The sequence below is a fragment of the Ochotona princeps genome, chromosome 23, assembly GCF_030435755.1.
Source record: "Ochotona princeps isolate mOchPri1 chromosome 23, mOchPri1.hap1, whole genome shotgun sequence".
NCBI classification, from domain to species: domain Eukaryota; kingdom Metazoa; phylum Chordata; class Mammalia; order Lagomorpha; family Ochotonidae; genus Ochotona; species Ochotona princeps.
In genome coordinates, this window is record NC_080854.1 from 14407336 (window position 1) to 14417754 (window position 10419).

The 10419-nt window shown below is 42.5% G+C and overlaps 1 protein-coding gene across 1 annotated transcript; it reads right to left on the minus strand.

Moving 5' to 3' along the window:
- Positions 1-855: 855 nt before the first annotated feature.
- Positions 856-2780, minus strand: PELO (pelota mRNA surveillance and ribosome rescue factor). Its single transcript, XM_004583692.4, has 2 exons — positions 1759-2780; positions 856-1476 (listed from the first exon to the last, which is right to left on the minus strand). The coding sequence occupies exons 1-2, from the start codon at positions 2482-2484 to the stop codon at positions 1045-1047; spliced, it is 1158 nt and encodes a 385-aa protein (XP_004583749.1). The 5' UTR covers positions 2485-2780; the 3' UTR covers positions 856-1044.
- Between the last annotated feature and the right edge of the window lie 7639 nt (positions 2781-10419).

A 10419-nucleotide genomic window follows, 5' to 3' on the forward strand; every position in this document is an offset into this window, starting at 1 on the left:
ATTTCATTTTCCACGCACCTTTTAAAGTACCTTCCTACTGGATTACAAATCAACTACAACATGTGAGTTTTCTCAATCAGCTTAATCAGCACAACAGGAATGTGAAAACACAGACTAATGCTAGATACAAATGTAGGACAGCATTAAGTTTCACTCCGACCAGCCAAATAGACAAACAAAAAGCCCAGTGTGGTAGTATTTCAGTACCAGGGGCTGAAGTTCAGACTGGGTATTACTCCTTCCAGGTTCGCAAGTAGCCACTTCAACAAATCTCATCTTAAAAGAAAGCCTCAGTCTGAATTTTAAAAAAGAGATTACCTTCAGAGTCTCCAGCAGATCAAAATTCTATAAACTAGAACAACCACACTTTAAAGCAAATACTACTTCAAACAACAAAATGCCAAGAGTGTACTTCTGAAGTCTTAAAGAAACGAACATCCTCTATCCATATGATACCATGATATACTTACACAGAACATTGGACAGGTGTCTACTGCTGAAGGACCATACTACTGTAATACAACGGGCAAAGAGGTGAGGTGGGGAATGGGATGCGTGAAGGGTGGAAATTCCTGTGCCCCATGAAACCGTATCATAAACTAATTTTTAAAAATGTATTCAAAAAAAATCAAGTCTCTTAAAAAAAACATCATTTTAAACTACTGAAATCTATTAACTGTTTGGATACTACTTAAAATTGTTAACTAGGAAAAAAAAGCCTGGCATAAGTGGGGAGAAAACGCACCATTAAATAGTCTGCATGAACACTATGTAAAGTTAAAATCATATAAACAGGAAAAATAACTCCTAATGTCTACATAAAATTATCCCAATTAATAAAGATAGAACATAGAAATTATTTCTTTTTAGTTTATTGTTTACTCAGAATACATGTCCTACTGATCATAAAACACTAAGGGCACCCAGATACATAAGAAATCCCTGTGCAAATCCAAAAGGATTCCTTTGGCAGATGTCATAAGGATGTTGAGAAAGATCTAGAAGAGGAAGAGCAAGACACAAGGGTGTCTTAAGTTTCACTCATCAATCCTCTTCAGAACTGGAATCGTCCTCCTGGTCCGAGAGTTCCGGCACAGGGAAGCGCAGAATGGCAGCTACTCCAGTCAACTGGCTGAGCTGCTCCCCGGACACATGCAGGCTGGAGAAGATCCTGACCGTGCCTGCATTTTCTTTCACACTATCCACCAGCCTCACGTACCGGCTTCGGGTGGCCACGTCCTGATGCCGGAAGAGCTCATCGCTGATGAGCAACGTGTCAATTGCCATGGCTTCGTTGGCCTTCTCCACCTGCTTGAGTCCGTAGAAAGCTCGGTCGGGTTCGTGCTGTAACATTTTATAGAAGTCATCCAAGGCTTTCACTTCCCCAGCAGCTTTAGTGTCTGAGAGGCGGCTAGCCACCGAAGGGTCACAAAGGGCCTCCTTCAAGGAGTACTTGTGGCCAGAAGAGGCGTGTACCTGAAATCACAAGGATGAAAACTAGACAAAAGAATGCGCTAGCACACCCATGCCTCGGCCCACAGTGACCTAAGCCAAAGGCATAAAGAACTCGCTCTCTGGTCAAGGACTTCCACATAGCTCATTACACACACCTGTTACATCTTCTACAGCTGCTTTTCATTCCTTTATCTCATTTACAATCCCAGCCAACTAAAGTCTTCCCTCTTTTCTCCTTCTAGCAGTGTCCACCGCCTCCCTCTGCCCACTCCTAACCAACGGCCTGCTGCAGGGCTGCTTTACCTGAAGGAATTTGGACCGGTTTTCCAGGAGCACTTTGTTGTCCGTCTTGATGGCTTGCTGAAACATGTAATCGCAGAACTGCTCCCGCACGAATCCTGGGCTGGCTACCAGGATGCACTTGACCACGTCGAAGTGGATGTGGCGCTGGATGGCCTGGACCACCTGCTCGTAGAAGCGCTCCAAGGCCCGGTCATGCTGCGAGCAGTTGCCTTTCCTTTTCCTGGGGATGTTCACTTCCACCTTGGCACGGGTGAGGGTCATGCTGGGAGTGACTAAGCAGATATGAGCGAGGCCTTCCTGCATGACCACGGCGGCCACGTCGGCGCTCCAGGCTGGGTCGCAGGCCTGTTCGATGCGCTCGAGAACCACGCTGTCCCACTGCTTCTTGGCCAGCGTGAACTGGCGGTTGGGTTCCAGCTCGATGGTGTGGTACGCCCCCATCTTGACGTATTCGTTCTCTTGGATGTTGGTCCCCTTGACCCGCAGCTGGCAGGCTTGGGAGTCGAAGTCGATGGCCTCCACGCACAGGGTGAGCGTGGTGCGGACCCGGTTGCTCCCCACGCTGCCCGTGGAGGACTCGGTCTGCACCTTGCGGATGGTGGAGGCGCGCAGGCTGTCGCCCACCTGCACCAGGTTGTACGTGTGCCACATGTCCTCGGGCTCCTCAGGGACCAGAGTCACCTGGCCCGCATTGTCCTTCTCAATGTCCTTCCTCACCAGCCTCATGGCCTCGGAGGGGGCTCGCCGCCGCCCACAGGAACACCCTGGGGCTCCCGCGCCCCTCGCCCTAGGAACGCGCCAAGGAAAGGGAGAGGGAGGCTGGGCCGGGGAGGGGGCGGGGCCGCTCCCTCCAGGTACCTGCCGGGCGGGGAGAAAACGGTCTCGCTCTGAGTCACGCGGCCCAGGGGAGCACTTACTCTAGAGTCTTTTCTTTTTGCCTCTCCGGTCGCGCGACGCCAGACACAGGCAGGAGGCACCCCAGCTACGCCGGCCTTCTCCCGGGGAGCAGCTGCCGCCGTGGAGCGTGGCTGACGAGGGCAGTGCGCACGCGCAGCACGCGCCCCGCCTCCCGGCGCACGTCCTACGTGCCCGGCGGAGAGGCGGTGCCTCGGCTGGCGCGCGAGCAAGCTAAGGCGGCGGGCGCTGTGACGTACCGACACCTCAGGTGCGCGGAATCGTTTGTCATTATTTTAATGTTTTCCCTTAGCCCTTTTGTGTTTTCCTTTCCACCCCTGTGGGCATATGTGAGTGCCAGTGTTGTTTTTTTATTTTAAAATTTATTTTAGTTTGGTGAGGTGAGCACTGTACTCCTTCCTTCGGGATAAATCCCACTTGAAAACTTTAGGAAAAGGAGTTTTCAGAAGTGTCACAGGGCCCTCTGTTTTGCTGCTGCCTTCCCCGCGCCCACACATGGCAGGCCTGAGGGAACCGGTATTCGCAGCGGGCGATTTCTAAGAACTGGTCCCGCGGGGCTTGTGCTGCGAGCAGCTGTTTCCCGCGCTCGCTGCTTGCGTCTGCAGGATCTGATTAGCCCAGATGTCAGAGTGCTGATCCCAGAGGGAGAAGCAGCTATGCCTGGAATTTACCCCTAAGTGGACGTCTCAGTTGGCTGACCTGAAGTCCTGGGAACCCCACAGTCTCCGCTTTCCACGGCCCAGCAGCCTGTGAAAAGTTCAGGATGGGGGCTGGGGTCCAGGAGCTAAGGCTGGATCCTCACTGCCCAACCACAGTGAATAGGACAATAATCATAAAGTCACCAAAAGTTTCTTCAAGTTTAAGATAGTGTCCTGCAAGCGTGTCTTCTCATATTTCCTGTTCTATTGTACTTGGAGCTCACCAGCCCTAACTGGGTGAAAAAAAGCCATCCTCCTAGAACACCAAACTTGATGGATTTTTACCAGGTTTTTTTTGTTTGTGTCCCCACTCCCCTTATCTCCCACTTTTTCCAATCCTGTTTTCCTCTGAGTGCTGAGTTCGCTCACAGAATTCTGAATGCTTGTAACAATTCCAAGACAACGCAACCACTTCTCACTAAGGGAGGCTTGGGTCACCCTAGAGTGTCAGGGTTCTCATTTCTCCATAGGAGGTTTTATCTTTTGAATCAGAATTCCTAACTGGTGGGATGAAAGTGTACAAGGCTCTGTGTGCATTTGTGTGTGTGTGTGTGTGTGTGAGAGAGAGAGAGATAGAGAGAGAGAGAGAGAGAGAGAGAGAGTCATTTTTGGCTGAGGACCTTGAAGTGCTAGACCACCAAAACAAGTCCCATTCATTTCTGCCATGGTCTGCCAGAGTCCAAACCACAGAATCACACTGGTAGGCACATAGTGCAGTCTTAATACAAGGTTTGCACCAAAAAGTTATCAGGTGTTTAATATTCATTGAGTACTTTCCTGTGCTGTTTCTACTCCTCTCCTGTCCTCCTAGGAGAACAGGTAGGGAAGTTAGGAGGTGAATTAAATATCACTTCACTAACGTTCGAAGCCATGCCGTCTGAACTCCACCGCGTTTCTCTTACTTCCCAATCCTACCAGTCTGCAATTCAAAATTAGGTAGCTATCCACTCTCACTTCCTCTAGGCTGTCACTTTTACCAGTTAAAGACCCAAAGCAAGCGGACCCTGAGGCTGTTAAAGCCACTGGCACCGTCCCTGCTGTTTTATTACCTTGTAAGAACATTATGATTCTCTGTTGGACAGTTCTCCCTCTGCCCAGCTAGGTCATATCTTTGAGGATGGTCTGATGCACTACTTTTGTTTTTTAAATATGCTTATTGCTCTAATTGATACTTTTAGACAGTCCACACTGACTGCTAATTCCCTGGCTCTTACACAATTTTTAAAACATGAATGGATAAATCACTTTGTGCATTTTAAGTATCCATGGGCTTCCACGATTGAACACAGTATATCCTTTCTCATGGTTGCTCTGTGATCTGCAACATCTGTAACACTTTAAAACATTCGAAAAGTAGCTTGAGTCTATTGGTGATCAGATGTGTTTTCCCAGTTTTTTGCTTATCTAGTTCTGCAGACTAATCCGTGTACTTTTATTATGAGTTAATTTGGTTCTTATTCCCTATTCATTAATGTGTAACTTCTTAGTATTTCCCTCTCAGCACTTTCATTTCACAGAATACTTCCCACTTGTCCCTTTGGGGCATGCTGTGTTTCACCTAGAGAGTCACACTTGTCATGTGGCCATTCCAGGAGCTTTCTGCTCACTGTCCTTAGCTCGCACTGTTCTACTCACGCGTTGTCACTCATTTCATCCCTGCTCTGGGCCAGTTTCATACCTCAAACTTAAGACTATACCTTATATTAATTTGTGTGCAAATTTTCTTTCCTGTTACGCTCTAGATGAATTCACCCTTGTCTCCTTCCACTATGTCTTACCAGCTCCCTTGTACATAGTATTGCCCTTAGAAAAACTAGGTCAGATGTCATGTGTGCCCTTATTAATATTCATAAGAACATTTCTTCAGACTCTGATACTGTTATCAATAGTAGTTCACTTATTATTAAATGTAATTTAAAAACTACTGTGATTACAGAGATCTATTTTCAGTCATTTCAAAAATAAGAAAAATCATGAGAAAAAAACTAAAGTATTGATCTGTTGCTTTAAATTCTAATTTTGTGCTTATTTTTATTGACTCATGGAGAATAGAAGCATTTGTATCAGTAAGTTTAACAGCATATAGTTTTCCCATAATGCCTTATTCATGGTAATACCTCCAAAAGAAAAATTGTCATTGTTATTTCCAAGGGTTTTTAATTTATTTTTGAAATATTCCCAGTGTCTCAAAAGAATCAGACTAGAAGTCAAGAAAATTGCAGCTCATTTTCTGTTTTGATTGCTTTTGCTGTAACTTTTGGCAACACACAGTCTATTTGAAGCTCAATTGCTTTCACTCAAGAATTGAAATAGGTGAATTCATAATTAAAATCATTATAATTTTAAATTATATGGTGAAATCTTAAAAATTTAAAACAACGGGCCCAGTGCAATAGCACAGTGGCTAAATCCTCACCTTGCATCCACCAGGATCCTATATGGGTGCTGATTTGTGTACTGGCCTCTCTTATTTCCAATCCACTTCCCTGCTTGTAGCTTAGGAAAGCAGTAGAACATGACCAAGGCGTTGGGACCCTGTATCCACACGGGAAACCTGGAGGAAGCTCCTGGCTCCTGCTTTAGATTGGCTCAGCTCTAGCTGTTGTAGCCACTTGGGGAGTGAACCAGTGGATGGAAAATCTTTCTGTCTTTTCTTCTCTCTGTAAATCTGCCTTTCTAATGAAAAAAATCTTTTTTAAAAATTTAAAATAACATTATCTCACCATAACACATTTCATTAAATTTTATATACTATATATTTTTTAAAGATTTATTTATTTGAAGGCAGAGAGTGAGAGAGAATTGATTATCCATGTTCTAGTTCACTTTCCAAATGACTGCAACAGCCAGGACTGGGCCAGTCTGAGTCAGGTACCTAGAACACCATGCAGGTCTCCCATGTGAGTGAGAGACCCAAGTTCCTTGGCCATCATCCTCTGCTTTCCCAGGCACCTTAGCAGGACACTGAGTTGGAAGTGGAGCAGCTAGGAGTCCATCAGTGTTTGGCTCTGGCGTGGATGTTTTACGGAACATAACCAAGTGTGCCATAGCACCAGCCCCTATTCTGTCTTTTGATTTGAGTCTATCATTTTTGTGGTAAGAGACTGATTGCATGGTTAATATTTAAACACGAAGAATCAGCAGGCCTCAGTTATGGACTTGTTGGATTCTAGTAACTCTAGAGAGATCCCTTAACTCATAAGACTATATTCACTCTATTGTAAATAAGATTATTTTTCCTGCCTCCTTTGCCAATCCTCCTGAGCATCTATGCTTTGTAAATTGTGGAGCTCAGTACAAATGTAAAACATTCAGACAAATCTCCCAGAATACCTGATTGGAAACAAGAAATTGCATCAGACAAAGCAAAGGGCAAGAACTCATAATTGTGGATATTCAGCAATTCAGGGGAAAATGGCTTTTAGAGTCAGCTGACACATTATCTGGTGGGTGCATTTGTTTATTTTAACACCTGCTGTCCAGAAAAACTTAAGTCAACTTAATCTATGACATGTTGCTATAGCTCCTTGTTGAATCGGATTACTATACCCACTATTGTAGTAATGCGATGGATGTGGTTTGTATGACCTCAGCAGGGACTATGGGATGGAAATTTTATTTGACACATCCTGTGCTTAGCACTGCCACCCTTACATGGTAAGGACTAGATAAATTATCCTCATCTTGTTTTGTTTGTTTGTATTTTCTGTTTTTGAAATTGACTTTCCTGAAAAACAACCCTGATGTTTTCATTAATCTGCTCAAAGTGCCAGGGGGGCCTCCCAGCATTCCTTCCTTATGTGACTATTCAACCTTCGGACCATGTGTCTCTGTAAGAGGAAATGCTTACTTTTACTTTATCTTTGTGTTCCTGGAATCAGTTGTTCATTATTATGTTGATTGCAAGAAAAATTGAGTAATATAATTAGTTTTCTTTTAATTTGGTTTTAGACTTTTCTGTCACATCCTAAAATGACATAATCAATTTGCTTTATATTGTTATTAAGATATGAAGACAAGATTAATATTGGGCTGTTTTTACAAACTTACTACATTTTACTGAGGAAAAGGATTTTATATGTCTTAAGAAGTAACATAATGGCAGTTTGCTTTACTGTTTATCACTTGGAAAGTCATAGAATTCATAGAGCTTTGATTATGAATATGTAGTGACATATGCAATCATTTCAGGAAAACATTCAAATCGCAGCCTCTGAGAAGTTTCCCTCTGCAAGCAGGGTAAGTGCATGACCTTTGGAGTATTCAAATACACAGGCAAAAGGGGAGAAAGAAAAGGGAAAGTCCATTTTCCATTTTTTTTTTTTAAGAACTTTCTGTACTCACTTACTATCTTAGTTTCCTGTGACGGAAAAATGCTTACTTGTAATTGTCACAAAACAATGCAAAACCTCCAACCAAATAAACAAAACCCTATCAAAAAATGTGTACATGTTGGGAGGGGGGGAAAGAACTATTTATATGTATCCTTGTGCAATAAAAATAATCACTTTATTGAAAAATATAAAAAAAAATTTAAGAGCTGGTTAGTATTTGTATGTATTGATATTTGGCAAACAACAAGCTTAGTTTATAAAATAATTTTGGATATGTGTTTAATTTGTATTGAGAAAATGATTTATGGCAAGATTTACAAATCTTAGTCTCATTTGGTGTTCTGATATACAAGTGCTCTATTTACTTTTAAGACTTTACGTTCATCTCATATAATTCATACAAAAGAGCTTTGGTTTTGACATCTGTTAATATTTGAATTTTAGTAATTTTTTCTAGTAATTTAGATTTTTCAATTATCTTGTTTATATGAGAGGTACTGTTTGGATAAAACAGTATTAATATTTTCAAACATAAAGTGAACTGTTAACACCAACCAGTATGTGCCTTTTAATTTTCTTTTGAAAGTTAGTTGATGTTTTAATCTTTCTTTTAAATAACAGAAATGTTTAGATCAAAATTAGCCCCCTCCAAATGCACACAGTCCTAGCACTGAGCACCATGGTAAACAGAGACGCCAGGGCTGCAGTCATTGATCTTGTGTTAGTGGAACATTCTTGGATGGTTGTCACCTTTCCCCTGACTCTCCTTCCTAACAGTAATTATTTGGAGGAAGTTCTGTTTTATGGATCTGGGAAGGCTGCTGGTGCCAGAGGACCAATTATCTCCCGAGTCAGACAGAAAGTTGCCTGTAGAAGAAAACTAAGAGGGCAATATTCATTGTTTTTAGTCCACAAGAGATATCATATCTTTGCTTCTTCAAAATCTTAGGATGCAGTTTTTCAGTGTACAAAGAGATGTGATAGAAAATTTCCATGAAGATATGTTATCATTGATTTTAATTTCAAAAGTGTGGTTTCCCGTATTTTAACATCTCTGAAGCTAGGATGCATGTAATAGTGCAGTAATTGGGTTGACAATATTTATCTTAGGAGTGATAAAATAACATTGTGTTTTTCAATTCATGATTTCTTCCATGCAATTATACATAACTGGGTATGTATAAATATTCTAGATTGAAGGGGATTATCTGACTCTAAGTATCTCGTGATTTTTTCTAGTCTAGTCTCAGTAAAAAGTATCTGTTAGTTGCTAGAGATTATAAAGTTGTACTTTCACAGAGTATAAGGTGGGAAGAGGGAGAGTTAGACATGTAAGTAAAATATCATGTATGCAAAGACACTAGGGCACACATGTCTGTGGTGTGTGGGGGTGGGGGTGCAGTCTGCTCCACAAGTCACTTGGAAATAGCATTCATGTGGATTCCAGAGGCTCAGTAACAGTGGGAGCAACTGCCTATGCAAAGGCCAGAGGAGACTTTAGGAGAACTGGCATAATGGAGAAATTGAAAAAAATTCAGTAATTCAAGCACAGGAATGTATTCAGCTCATTTGCATCTTTTGGTACTCTACTGTACTTGCTTTGAGAGAGAGTACAATTGTCCAGTCACAGAGCACTCTGAATAGGCAATCTATTCTGATTTTAGCACTGTGGCAACAATTCCAAAATGCTTCTTAACATGAATTCAAGTTCATCACTTTGTGCTCCATGTAACAGGAAAGCAGTGAAGGCAAAGACTGTGTTTTTGGTCTCTGATTTTCTGAGTTTATTTTAAACGCAGCCTATGCAGTTCTGTGAATAAGAGGCAAATGAAAATTTGACTAGTTCTTAGACTCAGTGGTGAGTTTGTGGGTTGGAAGAGAAAAACAGGTCGAAGGAACAAGGACACAAGGAAGTCAGATCTGCAGTGATAAAAGCTGTGGCCCAAGAGCTCGTGTCCCCAAGCAGATGAGCACCATGAGAGCAGCACAAAAAGCAGTATTTACACGGCTCATTTACTAAACAGACACATCAAGAACTCCTGTACCTTCATTGTTGCTTTAACAAACATGATAGCAACTCACATGTTCACATTGTGGGTAATTCCTGACGAGACACTGTCAGCTTCTGGAGGTCAGGTGTTTGTTTTAAGTAAGTGTTTGGCTTCCTCCCCAGATTCAGTCATCTGCTCACTGGACTTCAATTTGAATAGGAAATCATGTATATGAAAAAAAATTCACAGGAGAAGACCCTTACTTCTAGGCTAACAAAAAGATTTTCAGGGAGGAGAGGTATCAAACTTCATTAGGAGTAATTCTCATATGTTTATTTTTTTAATAAGGAGATAATGTTGGGGCAAGCACAGTGGTACAGGAAGCTGATCCTCTGCCCTGTGACACCGGTATTCCATGTGGGCACTGGTTCGTGTTACAACTGCTCCTCTTCAGATGCAGCTCTCTGCTTATGGCCTGGGAAGACAGTGCAGAATGACCCAAGTCCTTGGGCCCCTGTACCCATGTGGGAGACACAGAAGAAGCTCATGGCCCATGGATTTAAATTGGCTCAGGCCTGACTGATGTGGGCATTTGGAAAGTGAACTTGAAGATGGAATGATCTCTCTCTTTTTCTCCTTATCACTGTAAAATCTGCCTTTCAAATGAAAATAAATAAACCTTCATAAAAAAATGAGATAGTCCTGTGAATTGTACTTAATACA